The 14134-nt window shown below is 34.0% G+C and overlaps 1 protein-coding gene across 3 annotated transcripts; it reads right to left on the bottom strand.

Annotated features, from left to right (window-relative positions):
• Positions 1-1444: 1444 nt before the first annotated feature.
• LOC128205745 (receptor-type tyrosine-protein phosphatase S-like) lies at positions 1445-13654 on the bottom strand. Of its 3 annotated transcripts, none has more exons than XM_052907668.1 (22): positions 13603-13654; positions 11684-11753; positions 10000-11547; positions 9660-9771; positions 9382-9470; positions 8726-8854; positions 8341-8486; positions 7964-8051; positions 7652-7716; positions 7348-7384; positions 7021-7127; positions 6700-6825; positions 6057-6205; positions 5407-5542; positions 5006-5134; positions 4650-4752; positions 4350-4426; positions 3846-3980; positions 3592-3729; positions 3132-3286; positions 2651-2786; positions 1445-2419 (listed from the first exon to the last, which is right to left on the bottom strand). In XM_052907668.1, exons 2-22 carry the CDS (start codon positions 11733-11735, stop codon positions 2327-2329), a joined length of 3750 nt encoding a protein of 1249 aa, XP_052763628.1. In that variant the 5' UTR covers positions 11736-11753; positions 13603-13654; the 3' UTR covers positions 1445-2326. The 3 variants fall into 3 exon arrangements, with proteins under 3 accessions (XP_052763628.1, XP_052763630.1, XP_052763629.1); XM_052907670.1 differs by lacking the exon at positions 13603-13654 and adding an exon at positions 13333-13350; XM_052907669.1 differs by lacking the exon at positions 13603-13654 and adding an exon at positions 12563-12652.
• Between the last annotated feature and the right edge of the window lie 480 nt (positions 13655-14134).

The following is a 14134-nucleotide window of genomic DNA, read 5'->3' as shown; positions in this document are numbered from 1 at the left end:
CATCTTTCTGCAATCTTCATCTTCATTTGACATAGAATAATCGTTTTGGCCGCCTTTGTTAACATTTGAAAGGGTATAACATGCCCAATACTGATTTATAAAATAAAATAAATGATCGAACAAAAAAAGGGAACAGGCAAAAAATACCTCGATGTGCATTTAAAACCAAACACTTTCCAAGGGGCATACCCTGGTCAAGCTTCGCCCCAGGGTGCGTAATATTGATCCCTGACCTCGTTCTCTATTAGGTACTTCAACTACGCCCCGCCAGGACAGCACACACTAGAATGATTTCTTTTTTTAAATAAAATACATGCATACTTCAATTACGCCCCGCCAAGACAGCACACACTAGAATAATTTCTTTTTTTCAAATCTAATACATGCATACTTCAATTACGCCCCGCCAAAACAGCACACGCTATAATTATTTCTTTTTTTAAATGATTGATTATTATACTTATAATAATGACTTGTATGGTAATGAATGACTTTTTTATTTGAAAAATAAATTACATGTAAATGATACCGAATTATTCAGATATTCGGCAAATAAGGTCCGATATTGTGACTTGATGCCTAACTGGAATCGTCTTAGTTAGTCAAGAAGTAGTATAAACACAGATGTTTGATGGTATTTGAGCAAACTTGATCTGTTTAGAACTAAATAAGGTAAAATGATGTTTTTTTTTTTCATTCTGGTAAATACTTCGATGATTTAAGATCTAGTTTATCATTATTTCAGTTTTTGGGAGTACTCTGCCTTAGTATTGAGTTAAGTCCAAATTTGAATTAGTTACCCTACAAGAGAGATGTGTAAGTGTAACCATTATCTGGGCAAACGGGAAGTTGCCTCAATTTTAAGAAGCCAAAAAGTTTAGACAAAAGCTCTGCGCGTACCTTAAAACAAGTTTAAGTAATAATGTCTACCCTTCGATTCTTCATATAAATCTAATTATTACTTTACTTCGAGGAAATGATTGGAACTTGAGACATAGATAGACAGTGATGACACCATTTAAAGCACCCCTTGCAAGAATTATAAATATATGACACTTTATTGCAAATTAATCTCCCAGTGTTTATTTCTGATAATGCAAACGTTGTCCAGACACTCAAAACAAAAGCTATTTGCTTGAAACTGTACGAACGCACGCCCATCCCCCCCTCCACACACACACACACACACACAGACACATACACACACCGGGAACGTTAAAAACCCAAGCAGTCTATCCGAGATAAGAGCTATAGTTTCTCAACCGAAATACCCTACGTTTAACGTAATCACTTCCGTTCTTATCTGTTAGGCAACACTCAAAGAACGATATTGATGCTGAATACAACGTACTTGCATTGGCTAACTTAGATCGCAATATAGTAATGATTTACCATCTTTGTTCCATCACCGTTTTTTGAACAAAATAAGTAGGATGTCTTGATTTTTATCTAGTATTTATTTACTATATGGTTAAACATTTATATATTAACAAGCATTAAAGACATGAAGTACGTAGTACGATTGCCTAGTTAGTTCTACTTTACATTCAACCATAAATCATCAGTTGGCTAGACTCGGATGAACGGCCGACTCTAACATTTAAATCGTTTTGATGATCGGACAGTTTTCATATGGCATCTGTCAATCTTTCACAGAACCTATTGTCCTATATTCTGGAGGGTTGCCAGCAGAGGTTGTCGCTTTTTGCATCCTCTAAGGTTGCTTTTGTAGGCGATATGATGTGTCTGGTGTGACATAATGATCCTTAGGTCAAATATTATCATTACAATAGATTAAGGATTAGTATTTTAAACAACAGTTTCATTTACATTCAGCAGTTATTAAATGTTAACATACACCCTAATGACCTAATAGTTTTCTCGAGATTTCTGTTAGCAATCTTCTCAAAAGACTTTCTTCAGAGGTCATGTATTTCCGAATCAATATTTCAACATTAAAATCTATACAGGTATTAGCAAGTCCGTTTTAATATTAACAGTCAATAATGATAAAAGAGGCACTGAAGGACATCAGTGCCACAAGCATAGGTAAACAACACTATATATGTATATACTATAAAAATAAAAGAAATTAAAAAAGCAACATAAGTAATCAATTACTAACAATATAATATATACAAAAGTATGCTCAGTTCGGTCCCTTAGTATTAATATATACAATCATTGTGTTTTAGTTCTGTAAGTGTTGGATATAAATAATAACACAAAAATATAAGAAATTAAAATTGCAACAGCGTCATATTTTGTATGAACAATCGTTCTGAATTTATATGTTTTTGTTATCCATGTTCCTAATTCATGATCTCTATTCATTTGAACCAGCAAAGTTAGCATACACATCCTTGTCAAATGCTCGCAAGTATTCCATGACGCTCTCGTGACAGAAGATGAATTGATCCTGGAAACACACAAATACATGTAGTACTTTTACTTTCATTAAAGTAAACTACATACAATTCGTATGGCTATTAAATGGGTTTTAACCGAAACACCTTATGATACAGGAATGAAAATGATAATTTGCTTCAGAAAAAATGCAAGGCGCAATTTATGAATAAACCTTGCCGATTACTGTAACGATTCTAAACATGGGCGTCTTACTAAAATGCTTTTAACGAATGACAGTTACCAAATTCGGAATCGCCAGTCGTCGCATGGTCTTGACTTTCCTAACAGCATTGAGAACACTAACTTCGTGTTCTATGGCCATTTTCCTCAGCAGCATTGACACCACGCAGAATAGACCCGTTCGGCCTGCTCCGTCACTGTATTGGATGATGCAATTTAACATTTACTATTTCAAAATTACTTTCAACCCATTTTCAGACAGTTTAATTGCCTGAACGAGTTCATTTAAAATAAAACACTATAAAGTTATCATTTGAAATGATTGGTTGTCTTGTCTGAACGACAACTATGAAGCTCACTTATTTCAGCCCGATTGTGAAGACAGCTGTAAGCTGATTTTTGTATTTCAAGAGTAAAATTCGGGTAGTTACTAGAACTAGTGACCTACTTTAGTGATATATTACAAAAGACCATTTGGTTAAACCAGACCCATATAAGATTTAATATTAATGCAATTGAAAAGCTGTACAAGTAATTCGTACAAACAATGTAGAAGTATCGGTCCATCTTTCTGTTTGTTTGCTGTTTCCTCCACGTCATTCTGGAAGGTGAGAAAGTTTTCAACAGAAAGAGGGACATTCTTAATTTCATCCCACTCGGTGAACTGCATGTGGGCCAGAGTTTTCTCCGAAAGGCGCTGAAAAGGAACATGACGTTTCTTTGGAATCAGTTATTGTCATGATGTTCATTATTCGTGATTAGAGTAAGTTTGGCGTTAATAAAAACGCGTCAAACTGTTCCAATGTTAAGCATTTAAAACGAAGCCTGCAATACAATAAAGTGTGAATAAATCGACTATATTCATTCGTTCTCTAATCTCATTTCATTTTCTTATTGCTTGTCATAAATGTTTGTCGTAATCAAAAACGTTTTCCATTATTCGATGGATATAGATACTTAAATATGATGATGATTATGTTACTACTTTATTACTCTTATTACCCCTGTCGCTCTCGTATGTCGTATCTTAAGGCTTCTTATTGCATAGTGTGATTTCCTTGTTTCACGTGAAGAGCTGACTTCAAATGACCCCTTCTTTAACACCTGCATGTTTTCCGCCGGGTAGTATATTCCAACATTCTGTTAATAAACAATGTCAGGTAACATTATTAATATAACTCTTAAAGAACAAATTTCAAATGGCTGTAGAGTTGATTATAATATTTCAATAAAAGAATCATGTGTGTATTATTTACCCTTTGTTTGTCCATGTCTGGCTCAAAACTGACAATACATGAGCAGTTTTCTTGGACAACCAATGTCAGGAAGGCATTAACGGTCTCTGGCAAAGGAGTCTGTGCAACAAGAAATCGGCGTTTTTCTTTGAAACCCTGAAAGAGATGTTAATGTTCATGTCCTCATCGGCTTGACTTGAATAACAGTCAGATAAACAACATGTTTTTTTTTATTTATGATATAGGCATAGCTATGGTTAACCATCAATAAACTACTCAACCGCTTATATTTTAACATTTGAATATACAACAATGAAACATATTTGAAATCCTATTATATACATGTTTATTTGATTTTTAAGGCTCAGATATGCCTGTGGTGTCGGAGAAGATTGTTAAAAAAACAAACATCATTAAGTTCATATGCCCGTTTGAGAATGAATTCAGTTTAATATATTGTTTAAGAAATAAAAGTTTATATGTACATATATTGAATGTCAGCTAACTAAACAAACGTTCACCCACATGTATATACACAGCATTGATGTAATCAGACGCTCCACTTTCCAACCCAAGGTAGAGTCGTGGTCGGTTTTCATCACCTACAGTGAAAAGCCTTTGTTCGTTATACGTCTGGCAACTAGATGTTGCTATAGTTTTTATTTTATTATCATATTTTAAGTGCAAAGGGAAGACTTGTTCAGATCTTCGTGTTGAAGTAACAATATCAAAATGTGGATGCAGTTCAAAGTGTTACTTTGTTTTATCATGTTATTAATCTAAGTATTTACTATTAAGGACAACAAGGAACAGGGAAATAAATACCTGGTATGTCTGCATTGGCCCGATTTTTAGCCAAGTTTTCTTTATTTATTTTGACTGCGTTTGCTTCCTGTTTCGATCGCTGTTCAACGGTGTGCTGAAGTTGCTGCAAAAATATGAATTCGCCATTGTATTGCATATAAATTGCAATGAAAGCTTTCAAATAATATCTTCCGGTTTGTTCGCTGTTATTACCATCATTAACATAAAACAAGATAATTATGCAGTAAAGATGTTATGATCAAACAAATAAACCCCAAACATTCGTAAAGTAATGATATTTTCAAACATTAATCAACTACAGATAATAAAAAGAACTGGATTTAACTTAAACTTTAAATATATATATTAAAACCAACCTGAAATTGCCTGTTTAAGTCAGCTCTTCTTGTTGTCTTCATGTATTGCTGAAATTTTTCTGCCTTGATCGGAGTGCAATTGAAAGTCAGGGAATACACAACAGCCTTATGGAGATATTGATACTGTTCCTACAAACAAATGATGTTACATAAACTGAAACAATTACATACGCTTAACACTTATGACTAAATCAATAAAAATGTAACCATTCAATTCCATGCTGCAAAACAGGGAGGCATTCATGTAAGGGTACATGGATATATGTGCTTGATTTAAGTACAATATGACATCATTGAATTAATATTGAAACGTTCATTTTATTTCATAACGCTAACAGCCTAACGCCGCAGAGCGAGTTCTGGGCATCTGACTGGAATAAAAGTGATATTATTTATCACACCATAGTCTGTATCATGTTCGGCCTGTTCTGTCGCATGTTGACCACACATCCAGGGATATCAACCGCTCCTTCAGTTTCACCCTCCTTCGTCAGGATGTCCAGAGCGATGTATGTGCCCGTTCGTCCCACACCGGCACTGCAAATACAGATAAAAGACAAATATCCATAAACATAAATCCATTTGCATGAAACTATTTGGTTTCCAACCCGAGTACGCACACTTTTACTTCAAACTTCAAAGGATTCGTCTATCTGTTTTTATATCGGTCAAAACAATAGTGTTTGTACTTATTGGTCGAGTTGCAAAATATAGCTTCTTCGTATATAAACTGTAACATTATGTACGTGTGTTTGCTCGAGAATATGTTTGCAGATGGTCTTGTTATGTAACCTTGCAACACAAAGTAAACGGACATGAAATTCGATTAACAAATTAGAGTGTGCACAAAAACTCCACAAAATCGAGAAAACATTATTGGAAACATTATTTTGTTTAAAACTCAGTCTCACACTCTATCTTTGAAGTGAACATTATATTGCACATGGTAGAGATGTGTTTATGTTACAGGAATTTGAAAAAAAACAACAACGTGTTTTGTACATCTTACTTTACTTAATATGGCAGGTTCAACAGTATATCAAATCTATACCTGCAATGAACTACAGTAGGTCCTTTATACGTTGTAGGGGTATTCAGTACTCTTTGTCTAAACTCAATGATCGCTGTGACGTCGTCGGGAATGCCTTTGTCAGGCCAACATGTGAAGTGCAGTTGATAGATGGACCTTTCTTCGGATGACTGAGAACCAATTGTAAATATAAGCAGAGGGCTTTAATTATAATTTTAACTTTGCCACAAATTATACAAAATACATAAAAAATAGAAATATTTAATATTATATAAGTATTACTTCTAAATAAGAGCACTCTTTAATGAAAGTCAATTTTCCAATGTTATTTAATATTTACGTTAACATAACAATTCATGCATTGTGAATATATGCAACTTTTGATATTTAAATGTTGTCGTTATAAGTGATAAAACTGTAGTAGATACAAATGAATTCAAAAGAATGACATCTGCTTTCATAGTTTTTGCCTTCAATGGGAAAACACATATTACAAGTAATTATGTAGAAAACTTCCGCGTGCTTTTAAAACTTTTAGGATGTAAAATACACTAAAATAGCTCAATTCATATTAATCACAAAATAGTTTACCTTAACATTTGGTTTATCATATTAGAAAATTAGAGAAGCATGAAGCAAACGCAATGTAATGATAAGTGTATACCTTTATAATTGTAAGGGCTCTTCTTGTAAACTCGGCATACATGTCCTCCGAATGACACGTAATTCTAAACTCGCCATACATCTTGTTAGTACCAACATTTGGCCAATACTGTTCACATTTACCCGTCTTTAAGAAAATTAACATATACAGTTTGATAATGGTTAAAATATATTCTCATGATTTAAATGTAAAGTTCATGTATGTTAATGTATGTAAACAATTGAAACGTGCATACTTTCAGGTTTTTAGTGTAAAAGTTTTGTGTTCTATTTTAAAATGACTGCTTAAAGTTTACGTAATATACGATCAACAATGATTTACCCCATTCTCAATCAGGTTTGTGACCATGACAATCTTCTCAACCTTCTGTTGCCAAACCATCCGCCAGAAGGGTTCGAAATCACCACCTAGTTGCTGCGACATTGGTCCTGAAAGATATTATAGCAGATTGTAAGCTAAAGCATGCAGCAGTTTGAATTTAAATCTACACGTTTGCAGCCCGAATTTCACAAAAAAAACTTCCAGCCCAAGAGCTGACAGAGCAAAACTTCTACATATTATAAAAAAATGGCCCCAGTATGTTGCATATTTCTTTAACCATGATAAAATCGAATTGTATTAGTTTTTGTAGTATAGGAATAATTTTACCTAAGGTGGCGATGTACTCTTTCCCTTTTTTATATCCCTGCAGAAAAAGAAAACAACATCAGTTAACCCTAACCTATGTGAACAAATGTACCTAAACCTAATTTATAACGATTTCACCTCAATTATTTCGAGATTTATTTTGTTTTGAGCGTATATCACTTGTTTACATTTCATGTATTATTACCTCAGAAATTTCTTTATTATTGATTATGTTTTAATTGTGTGTATTCTTAAATTATTTTTTTGAAATAACTATTGTTTAAAATACCATTTTGTGTATTCATAGAATCAAACACACTCTTACATCAATAAAACTTGCATTGATGTAATCCGTATCTTCATCCCGAATCTTTACTCTGCAATCGTCATCTATAGCAAAACAAAACTATAGTTGTACTTTTGGGTTGGATTTTATACGTTAGGTTCCGGACAAGTAAAACAACAATAAACATAATTACCGCGGTACAAACGCATTTCCAGATTTCTAACATTTTTGACGTTATCAGCGAATATGACTTATGTGAAGGAGAAAATAACATGTTCACTTGTACGAAGAATATGTAGGACTCTCTTTCGCTGACGATGTCGTATTATTGTATAATTAGGTAATACATACATGGATAAATGCCCTTGTATCTGTTTCTTTGCAAGTTGCCACTTCTTTGGGAGTGAACGTACGGCTTAATAAGCCCTTGGGGAAATTTCTAGCAAATCAAGATTGAGATAATTTAACTTAGACAAATAAAGTTGAAAATATTTTTTTGTAAATGCAAATAAAATTATTGAGAAGCATTATTATTTTACGAAGGCTTACAGATATATATAAATCTATTAATGAATGATTTTGCGATAGAAGCACAAAGCTCCAAATTCCTTAGTTGATCGGATACTACCCAGAAATGTTTGTAATTTTTCTGACATCGCGGCTGTTGTACTATTGTATATAATATTTAACTTGAGAAGACGCTTTCACGAATGTCAACGAATTTTTACCTCAAATGCAACTTTGATATCATCCTGTGTTAATGAATCAACGTATTCAACAAGACCGTCAATAGAAACTTTAGGCCTCTGCAAAGCGACCGAGTTGTTGTAATATACACCAGCAGTGCATTCAGCTTCGTGAATAGCATCTTTATCTGAATAAATAATCGCAAACACAACTCATATAAACCAGCAGTAATCCGATCCAACATCAAAAGGCTTATGCCGGAAAATAAATGAAGATAATGTTAAATGTGACTAGGCTTACATCTGTCTGTGTTTCTATTCCTTTTAAACACCCGTTTTGCGAAAGACGGTCACTTTTTGTACAGGAAGGCTAACCGGTACTTTAAATTTCGTAATAAATTTAATATCGCTTCTTACAAAATCTTACCAAATTCCAGATCTATCTCGCATACTGATGTTGGTTGCTTTAGCGAAGAAGACGTGCTTGCTTGATGTCGGTGACCAAGTTGATCAGAATCGGTGGAATCTCGGTTGTTGCGCTCATTTATTTCGTTTGCTGTAAATAAATGAACGAAACAATATATAATAAGCGAACAAACAAATATACCGCCGAGTTGCTAAGACTTAAAGAAGACAAAGAGGTGTGAACAAAGACTAGTATTAATAGTTGAGATTTATGTTTGTAATTTCATCTTTAATTACATGGCTTCGAGCTCCAAATTAATACCAAATACTGATCATGTTTCATGGGGTACAATTATTCAGGTTGCAATAGCGATTGATGGAAATTGACCTTAAACATCTAATAGAGATCATGACCCCAGATACACATAGCACAGGCACTCTAAATGACCGTTTAGTTGAGCAAATAATTATATCCGTTGATGAGTTCAACTCTTATAAATATTTAAATCATTCTAAATGTTCATGCATACCTTTGTCTTGACATTCGTACAGCTGTGAAGTGTTCAATAAAGTCTTGAAGACATTTCAGATGAATTGTACCGACAACGTATATGACATTAGTTGTTAATCAATATTTAATGACGTAAACTAGAATATGTTATAATAATGTAGACTTACAATTGTTCTTGTTTTCGACAATAACGTCAGCTTTGACAGATGTATTCATGTTTCCGCTTGTGGTGTGTGAGGAAAACAGGCGAGTTAATCTGAAAGTAAAGATAGGTTAGTCTAAATTAATATAACACATTCGTCCCCACCGCATTATTTCCTAGTCGTCGGTAAGGTTCTCTTGCTGAGGGTTTAAATACATTTATATTTGCACAGTCGACGATATAATAACAGGTCAATACCTATTTTCTATCAATCACATATTTTATAACACGAAATGTAAATACCTTGGACGCATAAGGAAGACCACAACAACCACACCAATGATGACTATAACGGTCACTACCCCCACAATATATCCTACTGGTGAGGCAGCTACATTGTCTTGAATATCGCTCACTTAAATAAGACATGTAATTATAAACTCTTCCAATACTTGAAGACCATATCGAGTGTTTTAGTAGCAAATATTTTCTGAATAACACGAAATATAAATTAAAAATAAAGATAAATTTATTCAAGTAGTCGTGCAATCAGAAAATAGAGTTTTGCACTCAATGTATAGTTTTATTTACTGTTTCATTTTATTTTATCAAATAGTGTTTGCAATTTATATAGGATCCTTACCTGTGCAGCCATCCCCTTCGTATCCATCAACGCATCCATATGTACATTTACCGACGTTGTTACAACTTGTTTCTGTTCCCTTTTGCTGACAGTTTTCAGAGCATTTAGATTTACATAAGTATCCGTAGAAATTTCTTTGGCAGCCTGTGCAACTGCCATTTTCATGAAGGTAATATCCGTTGTTGCACAATAAGCACTTTCCATCAGTCCTGTTACATTGTAAACACCCAGCACTGAAGAACGAACACCTTTTAGAACAATTGAGACCGTAAAAACCGTCAATACAACCTGAAATACACTCGGGTCCATTCTTGCAGACACCATCTTTGCAATTTTCTGGACATGCACAACACGCATTGTTATCAGAGTAAAACGTTTGATTAATGCATTGATCGCACAGACTCTCGATACAATATTTCGATTGACACGTGCATTGTTGCTCAGGATTAGCGTAACCTTGTGAACATGAAACACAAACATCTAATCCAGTTGCACAGTTGCAGTTAGGAGGACATCGACATTTTGTTCCAGTATATCCACCGTGGCATAACACACAGTGGGAAGTATCATTTTGTAGACATTCTGTGCATGGAATGTCACAAGTGTTTGTACAATTGTCACCCGAATAACCATCAACACAACCAAGTGTGCATCTCCCTTCATGTTGCGCGCATGTGGCGCCTTTGCAAGTATCCGGACAATGTAAGTCACATGATTGTCCGTAAAGACCGTCTTTGCATTGCTCACACTTATCGCCGGTAAAGTTCGGTAGACATTCACAGAAGCCGGTGATTCTGTCACATACTCTTGTTTTGTTACAGCCGACACTGCATACTTGATCACAACGATCACCGTATCGTCCATTTAAACATGTTTCACATGTTGATCCACCAAAGAAATCTTGACAGGAACACGTGCCATTTTTTGAACATTGTCTATTTACACAGCCTACGGAACAATTTTCTTTGCAGTGTGTCCCATGGTATCCGGACATACATTCACTGCACGTAGTTCCAATAAATCTTGAGGTACAATTACACGTCCCATCATCATTACAAACGCCATTTTGACATCCAGTGGAACAAGGTGTTTGACAGTTGGTGCTGATGCCAAAGAAGCCATTTTTACAAGAAATGCAATCTCTGTCAGTCGTACATCGACAGTTCTGATTTCCACACTTTAAAGAACAATTTGAACCATATTTTCCTGGTACACATGTAGTGCATCTAGGACCTTCGAAATCTGCTTTACATGGGCTACACATTCCATCGTCATTACAGGTCCCATTGTAACAACCTAAAGAACACCTCTTGTTACACACACTGTTTTTATCATAAAATGTATCTTTGCAGGTGTAACATATCTTGCCAAACATATGTTCGCACGTGTAGCAGTTTTCGGGACAAGAGTGAAAACATCTGTGACCAGATATGGTTGCAACACATCCGTCTTTACAGGTGTTATCATCATTACACTTTGATATTCCTCCTTTACAACACGCACAGTTTACACTGCAATTCACCCCATTCTCGTCTATAATAACCGACACTGGAAGATTTGTTTTTCAAATATAGGAATATGCTGTAACAAATATTTTCTTTTGCTCTCTAACTGAAGATACAATCAATATGTTTACATATCATATAGTTATACATAAAAATAATATAATTTTACATTTACTTACCTGCCATACATGATCGAACGAAGCATAGTAAAGTAAATGTCCAAAATAGCATTTTGTCCTGCTAGTGTCGCTGAAACGACATAAAGAGATAATGGTTTACTTATACCATCTTTATTTTCTTAACCAATTTCAAATTAACAACTAGGCTACTTAATAATAGCCGAGATTACATTCTGTGTAAAACCAACACACCATCGTAGCCGCATCGTAGACATCACCAACGTCGTCACTAACATTTCCTTTCAAACTAACATAATCTATTGATTGGCGATTGATCTTGGAATTAGAAATGTACTCTTACGACCAAACAAGATTTACCGCAATTAACATAGTTATTTTAATATACCAAAAAGGATGAGGAATGTCATAAACAATGTTTTTTATGAAGAATACCGAGTTTACTTTGAAAGAAATGTGCAGAAAACACGGTATTGCTACCTTGTGCGAAGATAGAAGATCGCGTAAATATATTTTAGCATTCACCAATCATTTAATATTTTAGAGCAACATTAAAAATGTTGAAGAAACCCATTTTCTGATAGTATGGACTATGGAATTTATAGAAACCAAATGAAATATGTTTAAACAGAATTGCAAACTAAGAGGATCATAGGAACATAACTTTCAAAATTATTTTTACATATGTTATAATGTATGGCTAAACCAGGGTATCAATGATATTTGTTTATTTCTGTCTCTTTTCAGACAAAGTGTGAGATAATTGTATTCAAAAAGTTGACAATTGCGTTAATAGTTAAACATACAGAATTATTATAATCACAATAATTATGTAATTAAGAATGAGCGCACATAGTTTGAAAGTAGAAGTTGGTCGATGGAATGAAACTTCTTTAAATGAAAGACTGTGCCATAAAGTACCTGAGGAAGACTTCGATTTTATCTTCGAATGACATATGTATATTGCGATAAGACCTCAACAATTTGATAACTTGTTCATCGGATTCTTTTCTAAAAAAAATAGTGAAAGAATGATAACACTTCATACAAATTTAAACTTTATACAAATATTAGTGTTAAGATCAAACAAATGTATTGCTATAAACTAATCAATAAAAGAAAGAAGTCAAAACCATTTTACTATATGTTAAACTTTTTTGAAAAGTTATTTCAAAATACCCTATGCATGGCGTAGTTAAAGACTGGTCAAATGAACGCCAATTGCCACTTGCCCGCCCAACGACATACCCAAATTTAATAACCGAGTTTTTTTTTCTATTTTTCCTTTGGAAAACTTGATTACAAATAATTAATTATTAAAATACTTTATCATACCCTATGCCATGGAAATGACTAAACAAGGTGACTTGATAAATATATAATGAATATAGGCTTTTGCAATCAGATATAAAATACAGCTATCACTCTTGCAATTACTACACGATTGGCGTTGGTAGCCATTTAAGTTCCGGTTGAAAATTTACAACACACCTACACTGTACTGTTAACCATTTCGGCGCAAAATATGTCAACATTCCGGTAATCGTTTAACGTAAGTTGAGTGTGTGACATCTCGTATAATTTGTTGTAGTTTTGATATATTCATAAGGGAATCCTACAAAATATCCACTTCTATAACTGTATCATAAGACTAGCTACTTTATTATATTAAAGTTTCAACACAAACTCACCTTGAACTGACAAATGACAACATCGAAATGACTGGTAAGATCTAGGGTCGTGGTACAGAAGCATCTGAATTCTTATTTTAAGAAAGAATCATTACACCAAGCGAATACTAAAATTATACTAAAGAAGCCCCCTTTTTTAAATGATAAACCAATTTTAAAGATTTAGATTTTTGCGGTAAAACAACATTTCAACAACTACCACGTACGATATAATAAAAAAGAAGCTTCGGTATTACGGCCTCTGCCAATTGTACAATTATTCAAACTTACTTTGATTAAAAGAGTCCAAATCCTTCACTACCACTGCATTACCGACTATGAACTATTTTTTTGCGAAACAGGACGAAAAAGATGCAAAAAACATAGACACGTTTCTCACGGGGTTCCGACTCTGTAACACGAGTGCAAGTTGAATTACGATAAAAACCTTGTTACAACATATGTTCCTTTTTCCTCTTTAAACTGTGTCAATTACTAAAGCATTTTTATAATATGACTTCATTACCTAAATGTCGTCCTTCATGTATCTTTAAATGAAATGACAACAATATGCATTTTCGTTAACTTTAATAGTTGTCTTGATAAATGCAAACCATCAGCCAGGCTCAGGTACATTTTGATCTAAAAGTAGGTTTCTTTAGAATATAGAGGAATGACGTTTATCGATTTATGTTAAGAACAGAATGATTTTAAAAAAGTTAAACATTAGTGCTTTTGAATCATAACATGCAGTAAATGAGCTAAATTATCTGGGCTTGAGATTGAGAAATACTATGTCCGAGGTATTGGGGTCTGGTTCAAG

The sequence above is a fragment of the Mya arenaria genome, chromosome 10 (genome assembly GCF_026914265.1).
Source record: "Mya arenaria isolate MELC-2E11 chromosome 10, ASM2691426v1".
NCBI lineage: Eukaryota > Metazoa > Mollusca > Bivalvia > Myida > Myidae > Mya > Mya arenaria.
The sequence above is the reverse complement of the archived record's forward strand: the minus strand, read 5'-3'. Positions and strand labels throughout refer to the sequence as shown.